The sequence below is a fragment of the Ostrinia furnacalis genome, unplaced genomic scaffold, assembly GCF_004193835.3.
Source record: "Ostrinia furnacalis isolate ACB-3 unplaced genomic scaffold, ASM419383v2 OfSCF1649, whole genome shotgun sequence".
In the NCBI taxonomy this organism is placed as follows: Eukaryota; Metazoa; Arthropoda; class Insecta; order Lepidoptera; family Crambidae; genus Ostrinia; species Ostrinia furnacalis.
In genome coordinates this window covers 298,005-318,099 of record NW_021131888.1, presented here as the reverse complement: position 1 = coordinate 318,099, position 20,095 = coordinate 298,005, and the positions used below count along the sequence as shown (strand labels likewise).

Below are 20,095 nucleotides of genomic sequence, written 5' to 3'. Positions count from 1 at the left end.
CATATACTCACGTCCGAAATACCGCAGTGTCTTAAGTCGAAAGTATTTGACCAATGCGTGTTGCCAGTGATGGTATACGGATCTGAGACGTGGTCGCTTACTATGGGCCTCATAAGAAGGCTCAAGGTCACCCAAAGGGCGATGGAGCGGGCTATGCTCGGAGTTTCCCTGCGTGATCGAATCAGAAATGAGGAGATCCGCAGGAGAACCAAAGTAACCGACATAGCTCGCAGAATTGCTAAAATCAAGTGGCAGTGGGCGGGGCACATAGCTCGTAGAGACGATGGCCGTTGGGGCAGGAAAGTTCTCGAGTGGCGACCACGGGCTGGAAGACGTAGCGTGGGCAGGCCTCCTACTAGGTGGACCGACGATCTGGTAAAGGTCGCGGGAAGAGCCTGGATGCGGGCAGCGCAGGACCGTTCATTGTGGAAAACCTTGGGGGAGGCCTTTGTCCAGCAGTGGACGTCATTTGGCTGAAAAGAAAAGAAAAGAAAGATATTGCCTGCAGTTCCGTTTGACCGATGCCCTTTTTCACCATTAATCCCTAATTTTTAAGTGACCTCTAAGTAACATATATCAGGAATTTTGTTTACATAGCGGTCACTTAATTAGGGATTGATGGTGAAAACGAGCATGAGTTTATCACAGAAAGATAATTGTAAAGGGTATTTTACTCCATGTAAGAAAAAATATAAAAATGCATGTCTTTAATAAATTTCATAAAAACTATAGTCTGGTCCGTGAGCACGTAGAATTTTGTCCAATGACCCCAAGCTGCCCATCCTTATCGCTCGCGCGTAATTATATTGCTGTCGTAGCTCGTAGAGACGATGGCCGTTGGGGCAGGAAAGTTCTCGAGTGGCGACCACGGGCTGGAAGACGTAGCGTGGGCAGGCCTCCTACTAGGTGGACCGACGATCTGGTAAAGGTCGCGGGAAGAGCCTGGATGCGGGCAGCGCAGGACCGTTCATTGTGGAAAACCTTGGGGGAGGCCTTTGTCCAGCAGTGGACGTCATTTGGCTGAAAAGAAAAGAAAAGAAAGATATTGCCTGCAGTTCCGTTTGACCGATGCCCTTTTTCACCATTAATCCCTAATTTTTAAGTGACCTCTAAGTAACATATATCAGGAATTTTGTTTACATAGCGGTCACTTAATTAGGGATTGATGGTGAAAACGAGCATGAGTTTATCACAGAAAGATAATTGTAAAGGGTATTTTACTCCATGTAAGAAAAAATATAAAAATGCATGTCTTTAATAAATTTCATAAAAACTATAGTCTGGTCCGTGAGCACGTAGAATTTTGTCCAATGACCCCAAGCTGCCCATCCTTATCGCTCGCGCGTAATTATATTGCTGTCGCGACTGTGCGACGGGCGCCCGCAGTGAGTGTGCGAGCGCGACAGCAACATAATTACGTGCGAGCGACAAGGATGGGCAGCTTGGGGTCATTGGACGAGATTCTACGTGCTCACGGACCAGGCTTTAGACTTTCCCATGGAAAGCATTGGGGGAGGCCTATGTTCAGCAGTGGACGTTAAGTATGTTACAGCCACACAGTCCCCCCACAAGGTGAACCGACGACATCGTAAAGGCAGCAGGGAAGCGCTGGACGCAGGCCGCTACCAATCGATCAGCATGGAAAGCATTGGGGGAGGCCTATGTTCAGCAGTGGACGTCCTATGGCTGAGGTGATGATGATGATAATGATGATGAGACTTTCCCTAAAGTTTCACCTATGTTCAATAGGGTATTTGCCACCACCAATCATTTGACGTACTTTTTAAAACTGCCAAAACGAGACTCCCACAGATTTTGTATGGCAATACTAGCCAGTGGCGTCACTATTTTGTCAACTCAATTAAACTGCTTTTTTCAATTTAAAATGCAAGCAATAATTTTAATTTACGCTTATTTGTCCAAGGGTATTTATTTATAATTTATCACAGAAAGAAAGCCATCGTATCTCACTTCGAACCTGTGTAACTCACTTAGAGCCTTTTTGACTCACTTTTAGCCTGTGAAAATCACTTTAATGTCTGAACTCAATTTGAAGACCGTCGTGTATTTCACTTGAGCCTTTTTGAGCCTGTGTGACTCACGTTTAGCCTGTGTAGCTCAATTTGAACCACTTTGAACCAACATAATTAGCTGAGAGCTGGTAGGGTAAAAAGATTATGAAACATGTAGAGGCTCCTTAAGAGCAAAATGACGATTTGTAAGAACTATTTATTAGTCTAAACAAATAAAGAAATTTTGACTTTGACTCTGACTTTGACTTTAATTCAATTTTAACCTGTGCAACTCACTTTAAGCTGTCTGAACTCACTTTGGAGCCTGTGCAACTGACTAAAAACCAGTTTGAACCTGTGTGACTCACTTTTAGCCTGTGTAGACCAATTTGAGCCAACATAACTAAATTTTGTAGCAGGAAGGCGCTGGATGCAGGCCGCTACCAACCGTGCGATGTGGAAGTCATTGGGGGAGGCCTATGTTCAGCAGTGGACGTCCTGTGGCTGAAATGATGATGATGATGAACTCAATTTAAACCTGTGCAACTCACCTTCAACATGTGCGAGGCGTATTTCCTCGCGTCGCGGCGGTCTGCGATCCCTGCGACGTGTTGCAGCACCCAGTCGACGACGTCGGCGCCGATGAACGCGTTCGGGATGGTGATCTTGAGCCACATGCGGTCGCGGATCTCGAGACCTGGAATGAGTTAAGATGAGGTTGAGTTAAACAGTTTAATTGCGGTTTTAAAAGTAGCGCATACCACGAATCCTATAAAAATGATAAGAACCGGTGAAAGGCCAGTGCTTTGCCTTCGTTGTTCGGTCGTTTCAGCCAAAGAATGTCAACTGGAGAACACAGGCCTCCAACAAATATTTCCACAACGACCAGTCCTGAGTTGCCCGCATCCAGGCCCTTTTGAGACTCTGTAACTCACTTATTGACTGTGCAACTCACTTTGAGCCCGTTTAATTCACTTAGAGCCTGTGTAACTTCCCTTAAGAGCCTAAGCCTGTGTCATTTAGAGCCTGTGTAGATCTCGCTTTAGAGCCTGTGTAACACGCTTTAGAGCCTGTGTAACACGCTATAGAGCCTGTCCGACTCACTTTAGACTCTAAAGTTTAGAGTATGTGAAACCCACATTGACCACGTATAACTCACTTGCAGCCCGCAACTTACTCTGTACTTGTGCAACTCACTCAGAACCTGTGCAACTTACTTCAGAGCCTGTGCAACTCACTTTGAGTCTGTGCAACTCACTTTTTAGCCCTATTTAGTGATAGTCTATTGCCCGTTTTCACCATCAATCCCTAATTTTTAAGTGACCCCTATGGTAACACTTAACAGGTTTTGTTTTCATAGGGGACACTTAAAAATTAGGGATTAATGGTGAAAACGGGTATTAGAGGCGGGGGCGGTGGGTTGGCCTCTTTTAATACGAGTCTATGTAACTTACTTTGAGGCTGTGCAACTCACTTTAGTGACTGTATAACTCCCTTAGAGAATGCTCAACTTCCTTAGAGCCTGTGCAACTCACTTTTGGGCCTGTGTAACTCACTCAGAACCTGTGTTATTCCGTTTTAGCCTGTGCAACTTCCCTTAGAGCCTGTAGAACTCACAGTGTTCATAGCCTGTGTCTGTGTAAATTACCTGAGTCCGGCCGCAGCATGGCCCGGACCACGTGCGCCACATCCATGCCGACATTGAGCGGCGCGGTGTCGACGGTGCCCGCGTCGCTCGCTCGCTCCGACGGCGGGAGCGCCGACAGCGGCGGCGGCGGGTAGGCCTCCCTTAGTGATAGTCTATGTAACTAGAGGCTATGCAAGTCACTTAGAATCTGTGTAACTTCCTTTGGCGCCTGGGTAGGCCTCTCTTAGTACTAGAGTCTATGTAACTTAGAGGCTGTGCAAGTCACTTAGAGACCCGTGTTATTTCTTTTCTTTTTTTATCCACAATGAGGAAGCTCTTTTTGGAGTCTGTGAAACTCTTTGGGACCCGTATAATCTGTGTAACTTACTTGAAGCCTAAGACAGTCACATTGAGCCTATGCGACTCACTTAAGAGCCTGTGTAACCCACATTGACCATGTATAACTTACTTAGAGCCAGTGTAACTTCACTTGGAGCCTGTGTAACTTCCTTTAGAGCCTGTTAACTTCCCTTTGTGCCTGTATAATTTCCTTTGGAGCCTGCGAAACTCTTTGGGGCCTGTGCAACTCACTTTAGAACCTGTGCGACTCACATTGACCACGTATAACTCACTTCACTCACTCACTCACTCAACACACAAGCCTGTGCAATTCACTTTGAGCCTGTGCAACTCAATCAGAACCTGTGCAACTCACTTTGAGTCTGTGCAACTCGCTTTTTAGCCCTATTTACCTGAGTCCGGCCGCAGCATGGCCCGGACCACGTGCGCCACGTCCATGCCGACATTGAGCGGCGCGGTGTCGACGGTGCCCGCGTCGCTCGCTCGCTCCGACGGCGGGAGCGCCGACAGCGGCGGCGGCGGGTAGGCCTCCCTTAGTACTAGTCTATGTACCTTACTTTGAAGCTACTACTAGGTGGACCGACGATCTGGTGAAGGTCGCGGGAAGAATCTGGATGCGGGCAGCGTAGGACCGTTTATTGTGAAAAACCTTGGGGGAGGCTTTTGTCTAGCAGTGGACGTCATTTGGCTGAAACGAACGAACTTTGAGGCTGTGCGACTCATTTTGTGCCTGTGTCTCACTTTGAGCCCTTGCAACTAACTTTGAGCCTGTGTAACTCACTTTGGGGACTGTGGAACTCGCTTTAGAGCCTTTGCAATCCACATTGACCACATATAACTCACTTGCAGCCTGTGCAACTCATTCTAGTGACTGTGAAACTCACTTAGAGCCTGTGCAACTCACTTTAGTGACTGTATAACTCACTTAGAGTGCTCAACTCTCTTAGAGCCTGTGCAACTCACTTTTGGGCGTGTCCGACTTACTTTAGAACTTGTGCAACTCACTTTGAGCCTGTGCAACTCACTTTGAGTCTGTGTAAATCACTTTAGAGCCTGTGCAACTCACTCAGAAACTGTGCAACCCACTCAGAACCTGTGTAACTCCCTTTCACCTGTGTCTCTTAGGCTACGTATAGTATATTTACCTGAGTCCGGCCGCAGCATGGCCCGGACCACGTGCGCCACGTCCATGCCGACATTGAGCGGCGCGGTGTCGACGGTGCCCGCGTCGCTCGCTCGCTCCGACGGCGGGAGCGCCGACAGCGGCGGCGGCGGGTAGGCCTCCCTTAGTGATAGTCTATTGCCCGTTTTCACCATCAATCCCTAATTTTTAAGTGACCCCTATGGTAACACTTAACAGGAATTTTGTTTTCATAGGGGTCACTTAAAAATTTTGGATTTATGGTGAAATCAGGTATATGTCACTTAGAGGCTGCGCGACTCACTAAGAGTCTGTGTAACTTCTTTTGGCGCCTGGGAAACTCTTTGGGGCCTGTGTAAGTTACTTAGAGCCTGAGACACTAACATTGAGCCTATGCGACTCACTCAGAGCCCGTGTAAGTCGCTTGTAGACTATGCAGCTCACTTTCGAGCCTGTGTAACTTCATTTGAGAATGTATAACTTCCTTTGGAGCCTGCGAAACTCTTTAGGGCCTGTGTTACTCACTTTAGTGACTGTATAACTCCCTTTGAGAGTGCTCAACTTCCTTAGAGCCTGAGCCTGAGCCTGTACAACCCACATTGACTACGTATAACTCACTCGTAGCCTCTGCAACTCACTTTAGAACCTGTGCAACTCACTCAGAACCTGTGCAACTCACTTCAGAGCCTGTGCAACTCACTTTTGAGCCTGTGCAACTCACTTTTAAGCCCTATTTACCTGAGTCCGGCCGCAGCATGGCCCGGACCACGTGCGCCACGTCCATGCCGACATTGAGCGGCGCGGTGTCGACGGTGCCCGCGTCGCTCGCTCGCTCCGACGGCGGGAGCGCCGACAGCGGCGGCGGCGGGTAGGCCTCCCTTAGTACTAGTCTATGTACCTTACTTTGAAGCTACTACTAGGTGGACCGACGATCTGGTGAAGGTCGCGGGAAGAATCTGGATGCGGGCAGCGTAGGACCGTTTATTGTGAAAAACCTTGGGGGAGGCTTTTGTCTAGCAGTGGACGTCATTTGGCTGAAACGAACGAACTTTGAGGCTGTGCGACTCATTTTGTGCCTGTGTCTCACTTTGAGCCCTTGCAACTAACTTTGAGCCTGTGTAACTCACTTTGGGGACTGTGGAACTCGCTTTAGAGCCTTTGCAATCCACATTGACCACATATAACTCACTTGCAGCCTGTGCAACTCATTCTAGTGACTGTGAAACTCACTTAGAGCCTGTGCAACTCACTTTAGTGACTGTATAACTCACTTAGAGTGCTCAACTCCCTTAGAGCCTGTGCAACTCACTTTTGGGCGTGTCCGACTTACTTTAGAACTTGTGCAACTCACTTTGAGCCTGTGCAACTCACTTTGAGTCTGTGTAAATCACTTTAGAGCCTGTGCAACTCACTCCGAACCTCTGTAACTCACTTCAGAGCCTGTGTAACTCCCTTTCACCTGTGCCTTAGGCTAAGTATAATCTATCTACCTGAGTCCGGCCGCAGCATGGCCCGGACCACGTGCGCCACATCCATGCCGACATTGAGCGGCGCGGTGTCGACGGTGCCCGCGTCGCTCGCTCGCTCCGACGGCGGGAGCGCCGACAGCGGCGGCGGTGGGTAGGCCTCCCTTAGTGATAGTCTATGTAACTTACTTAGAGGCTGTGCAAGTCACTTATAGACCCATGTAATTTCTGTTGGAGCTTGCGAAACTCTTTAAAGCCCGTGTAACTTACTTAGAGCCTGGGACACTCATTATGCGACTCACTTAGAGCCTGTGTAACTTCCCTTAAGAGCCTAAGCCTGTGTCATTTAGAGCCTGTGTAACTTCCCTTAAGAGTCTAACCCTGTGTCATTTAGAGCTTGTGTAACTCACTTTAGTGACTGTATAACTCCCTTAGAGAGTGCTCAACTTCCTTAGAGCCTGTGCAAGTCACTTAGAGCCTGTCCAACTCACATTAGAGCCTATTTAACAACATTTGAACCTGTGCAACTCACTTAGAGCCTGTGCAACTCATTTTAGTGACTGTATAACTCCCTTAGAGAGTGCTCAACTTCCTTAGAGCCTGTGCAACTCACTCTGAGCCTGTGCAACCCACATTGACCACGTATGACTCACTTGTAGCCTCTGCAACTCACTTTAGAACCTGTGCAACTAACTCAGAACCTGTGCAACTCACTTCAGAACCTGTGCAACTCACTTTTGAGCCTGTGCAACTCGCTTTTTAGCCCTATTTACCTGAGTCCGGCCGCAGCATGGCCCGGACCACGTGCGCCACGTCCATGCCGACATTGAGCGGCGCGGTGTCGACGGTGCCCGCGTCGCTCGCTCGCTCCGACGGCGGGAGCGCCGACAGCGGCGGCGGCGGGTAGGCCTCCCTTAGTGATAGTCTATTGCCCGTTTTCACCATCAATCCCTAATTTTTAAGTGACCCCTATAAAAACAAAATTCCTGTTATTTGTTACCATAGAGGTCACTTAACTTTTAAGGCTGTGCGACTCAGTTTGTGCCTGTGTCCTACTTTGAGCCTATATAACTTGCTTTGGAGCGCAGCGGCGCCGGGTAGGCCTCCCTTAGTGCTAGTCTATGTAACTTACTTTGAGGCTGTGCAACTTTCTTTGGCGCCTGGGAAACTTTTTGGGGGGCTGTGTAACTTTCTTTTGGATCTGTGTATCTTACTTAAATACTATGCGACTCACTTAGAGCCTGTGGGGGCGGCGGGTAGGCCTCCCTTGGTACTCGTCTATGTAACTTAGAGGCTGTGCGATTCACTTAGAGAAAGTGTAATTTCTTTTGGAGCCTGCGAAACTCTTTGGGGCCTGTGTAACTTCTCTTTTAATCTGTGTAGCTTACTTTAGAGCCTGTGTAATTTCCTTTGGAGCCTGCGAAACACTTTGGGGCCTGTGCAACTCACTTTAGAGCCTGTGCAACTCACTTTGAGCCTGTGCAACTAACTTTGGAGCCTGTGCAACTCACTCTGAACCTGTGCAACTCACTCAGAAACTGTGCAACCCACTCTGAACCTGTGCAACTCACTCAGAAACTGTGCAACTCACTCAGAACCTGTGCAACTCACTTTCTAACCTAAGTATAGTATATTTACCTGAGTCCGGCCGCAGCATGGCCCGGACCACGTGCGCCACGTCCATGCCGACATTGAGCGGCGCGGTGTCGACGGTGCCCGCGTCGCTCGCTCGCTCCGACGGCGGGAGCGCCGACAGCGGCGGCGGCGGGTAGGCCTCCCTTAGCGCTGCCGTGTGCGCTACCCAGGCGCCTGTAACGTTATAGAGGTATTTTTAAACACATTACTGGGATGAGGTAAAGCCTGGTCCGTGAGCACGTAGAATTTTGTCCAATGACCCCAAGCTACCCATCCTTATCGCTCGCGCGTAATTATGTTGCTGTCGCGACTGTGCGACGGGCGCCCGCAGTGAGTGTGCGAGCGCGACAGCAACATAATTACGCGCGAGCGATAAGGATGGGTAGCTTGGGGTTATTGGACAAAATTCTACGTGCTCACGGACCAGGCTTTAATAAGCAGTATTTTTTTAGTCATAAGATAGGACGTAGTTTGTCAATGAGCTTAAAAAGATAGGATACATAGATTACATTGTACTTAATTCTTTTCAACTCACTAACCTAGATACAATGTCATTAATTTGATTAAAAACAAGATGATTTATGCCACTAACAAAATATAGTATTTTTTAAATATTACTGCTTTTATAAATAATCATGCCAGGTGTATTGATCCCTCAACTTTTCTTCCTTTTCCTGGGAAAATACTTTCTTATTGCCTCTCTACTTTTCTGTTACTTATTGATGGAACTGGTTCATAGCATAATAAACTACAATACTTGTCTATGACAGACAGCTACACATCACTATCATTCGATCTCATTCGGTCCGCGCGCGCGTTTTCTCTTCCATTCACTGTATCCCTCTCTCGCCTACCAACCACCGAACCGGCTTGACGTGCCGGCCGGCACGTTAACTCACTCCAATTTTAATGTAATATTATTGTCTAAAGTACAATAAATTCTCAAAACTCAAGAATGTACAGTAGAATCCCGATTATCCGGATCAATTAAAACCAGGGGTGTTCCGGATAATCGAAAATCCGGATAATCGATTTCAAAGTAAAATCAAACAAAAATTAACTTTTCACGATAGAAAGGGATTTCAATACATCATTTAGAGTAAAAAAATCGACATTTTAGACCACTGAATGAATCCGTTTCGTTTAATAATGAACTAAGACGACGTCCGTACCGTGTTACGGTGGCGGCGCCTTCCGTTTTTATGTGTCCAGACCCTAAATCGGTAATTAAAAAAAAACCGTGAAGAATGAATCCGGATAATCGGATATCCGGATAATCGAAGTCCGGATAATCGAAATTCTACTGTATTTCATTAATTAGTTCTGCGTGAACAATATTAAACTTTAACATATCAATCAGTAGGCCATATCCTCCATTTGCCTCTTAGTTTATAATAACATGCTTCTGCAGTGGACACTAAATAACTTGATAAGTTTCACTTCTGGTCAGGGTTTTTACTAAATTAGAGAGGCTCATACTCCTGCTATTTACTACTATTTATTTACTAACCGGGATCAATAGGCCTGACAGGCTCCGTCCGGGGTATCGTGAAGTACCCTTTGGGGTTGGGGTCCCAGCACTTGGCCACCACCAGCTTTATGGGCCCGGGCTTCTGGACCACTTCTCGGAGCACCCTCACCGCCTCGTCGTTGGTCATGTCTTCAAAGTTTACGTCGTTCACCTGAAAGTTTATGGAGAATTGTGATCAATGTTTGGTTTTTTGTTGACATGATAGTTTATGGGGGTTTGTGATCAATGTTTGGTGCTTTTGGGTTGTAAAAGAGTAGTCAACTCATCATAACATTAGGAAACTGTCCCAAACTAAGCTTGTCCTATCGGCACCAGAGAACTGATGTAAACATACTTTCTTGAAATAGTTGTTTCTTAAATACATTCATTTTAAACATAGAAAACACCCAGGCCAATACAAACAGAAATAATGTTCATGTATGTTTGTAAATAACTGCAAAAAACACTAGTTACAGGGTGTATTTGTAAGATTAGTAAAAATTCATATCAGAGCACAAAAAAGCATGTTTCATTATCAATATGATAGACTAATTTTAGCCTATATTTACTATCTAACTTAAATGGATTTGTCATCCAACTTATAGAAATGCTGTTAATTTTATATTGTTTTAAAATATTCTTCGGAGTAGTGTATTTATTTATAGATACTTTAAAGTCACCTATGGGGATTGAAATTTAAATCATTTTAGGGACTAAATAGTGACATATGTACCATCCTAGACTGCATCTCACTTAACACCAGGTGCGATTGCGGTCAAATACCTGCCTTGTCTAGCATAAAAAAAAAATCATTATTAATGTTTTAGTGCAGAAAAAAGTACCTACTGCTTACTAAAAATATAATAAGTTTTACCTGCAAAATCATGTCTCCAGGCTCTATCCTCCCATCCAGAGCCACTGCACCGCCCTTCATTATACTTCCTACGTAGATCCCTCCGTCACCACCTTTGTTCGACTGTCCCACTATGGAAATACCAAGAAAATTCACTGTGTCCATATTCAAAGTGACCGTAATAATGTGCATAGACATCGTAGAATCCGTTATCGAGGAATAGGAAGACGTTCTGGACATAACTTGAGGTCTCTTTCTTCTTCGTTGAGGCCTTTTTCGCGAACTAACTTGAAGGTGGGAAACACTACTGCATTCTGTCAATGCTCGGTCCACTGACGCGTTCGTGTGGCGTCCAGTGGTAGTTGTGATCTCAGACTGACTGTCAAACAGGCTGNTCCTCGAACCCTGCTTTTACACCTGTGTAACTTCTTTTGCAGCCTGCGAAACTCTTTGGGGCGCCGTGTAACTTCCCTTAGAATTTGTGTAACTTAATTAAAGCCACTCACATTGAGCCTATGCGACTCACTTAGAGCCCGTGTAAGTCGCTTGTAGACTATGCAGCTCACTTTCGAGCCTGTGTAACTTTATTTGAGCCTGTATAACTTCCTTTGGACCCTGAGAAACTCTTTGGGGCCTGTGGAACTGACTTTGGGGACTGTCCGACTCACTTTAGTGACTGTATAACTCCCTTAGAGAGTGCTCAACTTCCTTAGAGCCTGTGCAAATCACTTTAGTGACTGTATAACTCACTTAGAGTGCTCAACTCTCTTAGAGCCTGTGCAACTCACTTTTGGGCGTGTCCGACTTACTTTAGACCTTGTGCAACTCACTTTGAGCCTGTGCAACTCACTTTGAGTCTGTGTAAATCACTTTAGAGCCTGTGCAACTCACTCAGAACCTGTGCAACTCACTTCAGAGCCTGTGTAACTCCCTTTCACCTGTGTCTTAGCCTACGTATTATCTATCTACCTGAGTCCGGCCGCAGCATGGCCCGGACCACGTGCGCCACGTCCATGCCGACATTGAGCGGCGCGGTGTCGACGGTGCCCGCGTCGCTCGCTCGCTCCGACGGCGGGAGCGCCGACAGCGGCGGCGGCGGGTAGGCCTCCCTTAGTGATAGTCTATGTAACTTAGAGGCTGTGCCAGTCACTTATAGACTGTGTAACTTCCTTTGGCGCCTGGGTAGGCCTCCCTTAGTACTAGAGTCTATGTAACTTAGAGGCTGTGCAAGTCACTTAGAGACCTGTGTAATTTATTTTCTTTTTTTATCCACAATGAGGAAGCTCTTTTTGGAGTCGTTGAAACTCTTTGGGACCCATAGAATCTGTGTAACTTACTTGAAGCCTAAGACAGTCACATTGAGCCTATGCAACTCACTCAAGAGCCTGTGTAACCCACATTGACCATGTATAACTTACTTAGAGCCAGTGTAACTTCACTTGGAGCCTGTGTATCTTAACTTTAAGCCTGTGTAACTTCCTTTGGAGCCTGCGAAACTATCTGGGCCCTGTGCAACTCACTTTAGAGCCTGTGCGACTCACATTGACCATGTATAACTTACTTAGAGCCTGTGCAACTTACTAAGAAGCCTGTGAAACTAACTTCCAGCCTCTATAACTCACTCAGAGTCTATGTAGTTCACTTTGGAGCCTGTGCAACTCACTTTGAGCCTGTGTAAATCACTTAAGAGCCGGTGCAACTCACTTTAGAGCCTGTGCAACTCACTCAGAACCTGTGCAACTCACTTTCTAACCTAAGTATCGTCTATCTACCTGAGTCCGGCCGCAGCATGGCCCGGACCACGTGCGCCACGTCCATGCCGACATTGAGCGGCGCGGTGTCGACGGTGCCCGCGTCGCTCGCTCGCTCCGACGGCGGGAGCGCCGACAGCGGCGGCGGCGGGTAGGCCTCCCTTAGTGACAGTCTATGTAACTTACTTTGAGGCTGTGCGACTCACTTTAAGACCTGTGTAATTTATTTTCTTTTTTTATCCACAACGAGGAAACTCTTTTTGGAGTCTGTGAAACTCTTTGGGACCCATAGAATCTGTGTAACTTACTTGAAGCCTAAGACAGTCACATTGAGCCTATGCGACTCACTTAAGAGCCTGTGTAACCCACATTGACCATGTATAACTTACATAGAGCCAGTGTAACTTCACTTGGAGCCTGTGTAACTTCCTTTAGAGCCTGTTAACTTCCCTTTGTGCCTGTATAATTTCCTTTGGAGCCTGCGAAACTCTTTGGGGCCTGTGCAACTCACTTTAGAACCTGTGCGACTCACATTGACCACGTATAACTCACTTCGCTCACTCACTCACTCAACACACAAGCCTGTGCAATTCACTTTGAGCCTGTGCAACTCACTTCAGAGCCTGTGCAACTCACTTTGAGCCTGTGCAACTCGCTTTTTAGCCCTATTTACCTGAGTCCGGCCGCAGCATGGCCCGGACCACGTGCGCCACGTCCATGCCGACATTGAGCGGCGCGGTGTCGACGGTGCCCGCGTCGCTCGCTCGCTCCGACGGCGGGAGCGCCGACAGCGGCGGCGGCGGGTAGGCCTCCCTTAGCGCTGCCGTGTGCGCTACCCAGGCGCCTGTAAGTCAAATTAGATACTTTTAATAGACATGTTGACACCACAGTCAATTGACGTACTTTTTAAAACTGTCAATACGAAAATCTCCCATAGATTTTGTATGGCACTACAAGCAAGTGACGTCACCATTTTGTCAACCCAATTAAACTACTTTTTTCAGTTACAATTCGAACAAAAATCTAAATTTACAGGTAATTTAAAATAAATTAGGCTTTGAAGACCAGAATGAAGAGTCTTTTTAAAACAGTTGCAGTTTAGAATTATTGGCGTATGGTGTCAAACTGTCTATTGTGAAAATGTGGGTAACATTAAGTCATATCTATATTAATACTAGCTTTCCGTCCGCGGCTTCGCCCGCGTGGAATTTTGTCTGTCACAGAAAAACAATATCGCGCGCGTATTTGCTCACCGTTTAGACCTACCCTGGACTACGGCAAACATTTTAAAACCAAAATCAGCTCAATCGGCCCAGCCGTTCTCGAGTTTTAATCAGACTAACGAACATCAATTCATTTTTATTTATATAGATTATAAATGCGAACGTAACTCTGTCTGTCTCTCTGTCAGTGTTGCTTTCACGCCTAAACCACTGAACCGATTTTGATGAAATTTGGCATAGAGATAGTTTTGAGTCCCGGGTAAGGACATAGGATAGTTTTTATCCCGGTTTTTGAAACAGGGACGCGCGCGGGCGAAGCCGCGGGCGGAAAGCTAGTAACTTATATTCTGCAAATAGGCTTTTATACACCACACATCCCAATATTATTTTAACCCTACCACTGCTTTGGGATAATAAATGGGCCAGTGCTGAGAAGAAGCAGCGCAACTAAGTCAGTCACAGTTAAGATAAAAAAAACTTGGAAAGAAACAATCCATAAAATAGTGATACTTCTAAATACTTCACTACTGCTCTTGTATTTTTGTATTACCAGTAAATAAGGCATTTCCATTGTTTCCCATTTACCAAATAGTACATGCACTTAGATAAAGAATAGCACATCTCAAAATATTTCTTTGTAGAGAAACATCAAGTATTTCACATTATTTAATTAATATGCAGAATGAGTTGTGCCACTCTTTAACTAGGAGCAAAGCAAAATTCTGGGTAGCCATTTTAATAAAACTTGAAAGAGTATTTAGTATTTACCGGGGTCAATAGGCCTGACAGGCTCCGTCCGGGGTATCGTGAAGTACCCTTTGGGGTTGGGGTCCCAGCACTTGGCCACGACCAGCTTGATGGGCCCGGGCTTCTGGACAACTTCACGGAGCACTCTCACTGCCTCATCGTTGGTCATGTCTTCAAAGTTTACGTCGTTCACCTGAAAGTGTATGGGGAATAGTGATCAATGTTTGGTTTTTTGTTGACATGATAGTTTATGGGGGTTTGTGATCAATGTTTGGTGCTTTTGGGTTGTAAAAGAGTAGTCAACTCATCATAACATTAGGAAACTGTCCCAAACTAAGCTTGTCCTATCGGCACCAGAGAACTGATGTAAACATACTTTCTTGATATAGCTGTTTCTTAAATACATTCATTTTAAACATAGAAAACACCCAGGCCAATACAAACAGATAATGTTCATGTATGTTTGTAAATAACTGCAAAAAACACTAGTTACAGGGTGTATTTGTAAAAATTCATATCAACACAAAAAAGCATGTTTCATTATCAATGATAGACTAATTTTAGCCTATATTTACTTATAGAAATGCTGTTAATTTTATATTGTTTTAAAATATTCTTGGGAGTAGTGTATTTATTTATAGATACTTTAAAGTCACCTATGGGGATAGAAATTAAATCATTTTAGGGACTAAATAGTAATATAGACTAGTGTGGTGGAGCTTACAACAGATTTCTTTTGCATCTTGATTTCATTCAAGTTTCTGTCAATTAATATACAACAACTTTGAGAAAAAATAAACTAAACATGCATCCTCTTTACAATCATTATTAATGTTTTTGTGCAGAAGAAAGTACTGCTTACTAAAAATATAATAAGTTTTACCTGCAAAATCATGTCTCCAGGCTCTATCCTTCCATCCAGAGCCACTGCACCGCCCTTCATTATACTTCCTACGTAGATCCCTCCGTCACCACCTTTGTTCGACTGTCCCACTATAGAAATACCCAGAAAATTCACCGTGTCCATATTCAAAGTGACCGTAATAATGTGCATAGACATCGTAGAATCCGTTATAGAGGAATAGGAAGACGTTCTGGACATAACTTGAGGTCTCTTTCTTCTTCGTTGAGGCCTTTTTCGCGAACTAACTTGAAGGTGGGAAACACTACTGCATTCTGTCAATGCTCGGTCTACTGACGCGTTCGTGTGGCGTCCAGTGGTAGTTGTGATCTCAGATTGACTGTCAAACAGGCTAGTAGAGTCCAAATCGGAGCTCAGAACCGAGGCAGTCTCGTATTCTAGCCCGTGGTTACCATATTTAGAGTGCCCGTTGATTCTAAGGCCTCTGTATTTGTATTTATCACAGGACGCCCTGTGACCCGGTCGGGAACTAATCGTACTGTCCGTGTCTGTACACGTATCCCTTGTGAGAGGAACTGTTGGGGCTCCATGGGGGTTTGGTTTCGCCTTCCCTGCATTGCTATCCGTGCACTGAGAAGCACCGTCCGACGGGTTTGAACCCTCCGCTGACACCAACCAAGACACTACACGACCGTTGAAACACGGCAGATGCGCGTTATCGTCAACAATCTCCTCTTTCACCACACCAAAGTCATCGTCCATGGATTTGAAGAAAAATTTGTAATTCGGTCTATTCAGTTGGTTCTTGAAGTCCAGCAACGTTACTTTCTCTGGCGATATGGGGATTTTAACTAAATACGGCGTCTCTTCGTCGTCTATGTAATATATTACTTTTGTTTCCTCCATTTTCAATGCATTTATTTATTAGGAATAACAACACCCTACGATCTATAAATATCAGCGGCCATCACAAAAATGGCGATAAACAGGTTCCTGTTTTTGACAGTGAGTGGCGCCACTAGCACATGTCGTCTAAATACGTTCGGATACACAGCAAATTGATTGAGCTATGGAAGAGAATCATTGAGCTATCACTATTTTAACGACTCTAGCTTAGGAAAAGTACCGTGAATGGTACCTTTTTAAAAAAAGAGAGCTGTCAATGTCAAACATTTTGAATTCGAATTTGTCGTTAGTAAACAAACCACGAATTTTTAGAAATTGACCTAAAATTCACTTTACAACATACAAAATGGCAGTAGAAATTAAAGACCAATTGTACTTAAAAGCTGTAGATGAGTTGGATGCATTTTGCAAACGCCTCGATGGTAAGTTTTAACGAAAAACGTACATCGCTCTCACGACCTACAAACAACGCATCTAATTCAATTTCTTCTGAATATTTACAGAGAAAATAGACAAAGAACAGCAGCAACTTAAAGCATGTAAGAAGAAAACTGAATTTGAGACCAAATTGGCTCATGAAATGAAGCTAAACGTAAGTTTCAGAACACATTCTCAGTAGAAACCAAATCACTATAATTTGATGTGCTTTTGACCTTCTAAAACTCAGCTAAGATCTATCCCTCTTATTTATTTTCTTAAAAAATTTACATTTACTGGCATTCCGTTGCTTTTACTGCCAGTTTTCAATGCAAACACAAATTAAATTTAGTCATCATTTTGTATATTTTCAGAAAGACCTCACAGATCGACTTGCAGAACTATCTAGACGTGGAAACGAGCTAGACAGAGTGTGTGCCTCGTTCGAATCGTGCCTGACGATAGCAGATAGCGACAAAACTAGACTGGATAATGCTAAGTGAGTAAACATCAAAATTATTGTAGAATATTGTTAGTACTTACTTTTATGTACAGACTGAGACGACAGCACACCAAGCTAAAAATACTGCAGTATCTTCTCTGCAGTTGTGATGGGTTCTATTTTACCACAAAAATGTAGTCTGGCCAGTATGGGAAATGTATTTTATACCAAATCATGCTTTCATCTCTGGTAAATGCTGCACTTAATTCTTCTTCTTCTTCTTCTTTTCAGCCAAATGACGTCCACTGCTGGACAAAGGCCTCCCCCAAGGTTTTCCACAATGAACGGTCCTGCGCTGCCCGCAGCCAGGCTCTTCCCGCGACCTTTACCAGATTGTCAGTCCACCTAGTAGGAGGCCTGCCCTCGCTACGTCTTCCAGCCTGTGGTCGCCACTCGAGAACTTTCCTTACTTAATTACTGGATGAAAAATCTATTAGGTTTTTTTAACAAACAAAACTTTTCTAATGGGTAGGGTTTCATATTCTACGGGAATGTAAAATACCTGTTTATTATAAGAAAGTTTTAATTCTGTGACGAAGATATACCTACTTACTGTAAGTATTATTTTAAGACCAGACTGCCTAAATTGTGCATTCTCTTTTTTACATTTTCCTTGGTTGTATGGTGTACAATAAAGTCTTATTTATTTTACAGAGAAGCATATCAGCTAGCCAAAGAGCTGACTGGCATCCGATTGGACTTCAGTGCACCCTCACACATCGCCAAGGGCTGTATCCTTTTACAAATAATACTTTATACCATTTAATAGGCTAGTTTCCTAAAAAAATTTTTTTAGTTGTAGTTAGTAGTAATGTTTAATATCAAAAAAAATTGGACACATATATTTTTATTTGTCAATCTACCAAAGCGGCGACGACGCGGCGCGTAGCGGAGACGAGAAGTCGAAATAATGAAATATGATTGGTTATTCAACACACTTCTCTTCTCCACTAGGCCTTACAATTAATAACAGTTTTTTCCCATTTTATCAAAGAAAATATCCTTAACCAGTCTTCCTCCAGATATCAAAAGCGAGTACCACAAACAACTGCATCCATTCGAGATAGACATGTCTACGGCAGACAGCAACACGCTGTGGAATCTACTCAACACGGTTGTTGGAAGCGAGCGGATTCATAACGATGAGAATCGGCCGATCAACTAGTATAATATTTGAGTTACTGTGAAATCCAGTGAATGAAACTTTAGTTTTAAGAAATCAATACATTTGACTAGACGCGGACCATCGATTTTTGCCGATAGTTGTGCCCGATTTTAAATTGTATGAAGAATCGGCCAAATCGAATCGGCGTAGTGTGCGCACTCCCATACATGCCCATACTGATCAACTGCCCGACTAAACTATCGGCCGACGAAAAATCGATGGTCTGCGCATATTCTTATGCTTCAGATCGCCATCGCTGCGGCGCGATCATAGGCTATGACATGCGGCGACACGCGTTGGTGTAGTTAAATCGTTAGAGAAAAAATAGGGCTCCCTTTAAATAAATAAATCTAAAATTTATGAATTTTAACAATTTAACAATGTAAAATTTTGATTCAAAATTTTTATTTGTATGATCTAAGTACTAATAAATAGTATTAACTAAAGAACTGATTATTTTTTATTCATTGTGTAAAATCACGCGGTTGCACGCAGGACAAAGATTTCGTATTGTGTGCCCGCAGCCAATCCGCGTTCCGCGTGCGTGTTGCCCGAGTATAGGAAAAAATGTGAAATAATGAAATGCGGATGTCTAACGTCCGTATTCACAAACATTACTATGAGGTCTCAGTGCGCGTGGACGCACAGGACACACGAACCAATCACAGAGCTCTATTCAACGCTATGCGTTCGATTTGCTGCGTCACTTATGCTAGCATCGTTTGTGAATACGGGCGTTAATCCGCATCACTGGAGAAAATGGCACTACGTACTCAGTACCTTACAGGCAGTTACAGGTTTATATTTCGTATTTTTTTATTGGCCCAAGAACGTAACGTCTTTGGCCTTCAAAAATTTCAAAACAACTGGTTTTAATTAATACATTGAGCCGTATTTCAAACTATAGATGACCCACGCTGAACTGTCCCGCCAAACTCAATGACAGGGGGGCGCTACCATCGATCAACTATATATTTTCCAACATGGCAAAAATCGGAACTATAGTTCCAAAATACTGGACTGTCCTGTCGATGACATTGACAGTGGGGCGCCACCGTCAATACCGGATCGCTGGTTCAGATTTTTGCCATGTTGGAAACCATATAGTTGAACGATGGTAGCGCCCCCCTGTCATTGAGTTTGGCGGGACAGTTCAGCGTGGGTCATCTATAGCGATCCGGTATTGACCACAGATATGGATAGATGCAGCATGTGTCAAAAATTGTATGAAGCCGAGCGTGCCACTTTTTAAACGTCATTAGTGTCATTTTAGCGAATTTTAGTGATTGCCGCAACGTAAAAGTAATCGTATCATCGTACTGCTTTCGCAAAGTCATCGAAAGATATCGTGCGACTCGATTCGAAAATTAATTAATTCCGATAAAACTGATAATTTGTTATAGCCTGACCAGGAACATAAAAACCCTCGCCATGTTGCGGAAAATTAATGGTACTAATTTCTTTTNAACATGGCGAGGGTTTTTATGTTCCTGGTCAGGCTATAGTATTAACATGAAACAAGAAATTCAAATGATATCGCGAGGTAAGTGCACCCAGCGCCATCTGTTGGTAAGTTACTGTATTAAAATACAGCTGGACGTGTCGTGTTGCTTGAATGAGGGTTTTCGGGAATGAAAGATCCGCCAGATGGCAATACGTAGACGCGAGGTCCAAATGCTGCACGATTGGTTATTTTTGACATTACATTGACAGATATGTCAAAATCCACCAATCACGCAGCAGCAATCAGACCCCACATCCACGTCCCGCCATCTAGCGAATCTTTCTTTCGCTCGCACACTCACTGCGGGCGCCCGTCGCACAGTCGCGACAGCAATATAATTACGCGCGAGCGATAAGGATGGGTAGCTTGGGGTCATTGGACAAAATTCTACGTGCTCACGGACCAGGCTTTAGC

At 44.6% G+C, this 20,095-nt stretch overlaps 2 protein-coding genes across 2 annotated transcripts in view; one reads left to right on the top strand and one right to left on the bottom strand.

Moving 5' to 3' along the window:
* Window positions 1-16,177, bottom strand: part of LOC114353302 (Segment polarity protein dishevelled) — a 31,311-nt gene extending 15,134 nt beyond the window's left edge. Inside the window, exons 1-4 of the mRNA XM_028305241.1 lie at window positions 15,209-16,177; window positions 14,347-14,518; window positions 13,029-13,199; window positions 2,564-2,709 (exon numbers count right to left, since the gene is read on the bottom strand). Of these exons, the coding sequence (XP_028161042.1) occupies window positions 2,564-2,709; window positions 13,029-13,199; window positions 14,347-14,518; window positions 15,209-16,093 (1,374 nt within the window). The 5' untranslated portion in view covers window positions 16,094-16,177. The remainder of the gene's footprint in view (window positions 1-2,563; window positions 2,710-13,028; window positions 13,200-14,346; window positions 14,519-15,208) is intronic.
* Window positions 16,178-16,351: 174 nt separating this feature from the next.
* Window positions 16,352-18,569, top strand: LOC114353297 (uncharacterized). The gene is made up of 5 exons (XM_028305237.1): window positions 16,352-16,515; window positions 16,597-16,685; window positions 16,885-17,009; window positions 17,667-17,743; window positions 18,035-18,569. Exons 1-5 carry the CDS (start codon window positions 16,440-16,442, stop codon window positions 18,175-18,177), a joined length of 510 nt encoding a protein of 169 aa, XP_028161038.1. The 5' UTR covers window positions 16,352-16,439; the 3' UTR covers window positions 18,178-18,569.
* Window positions 18,570-20,095: the final 1,526 nt, after the last annotated feature.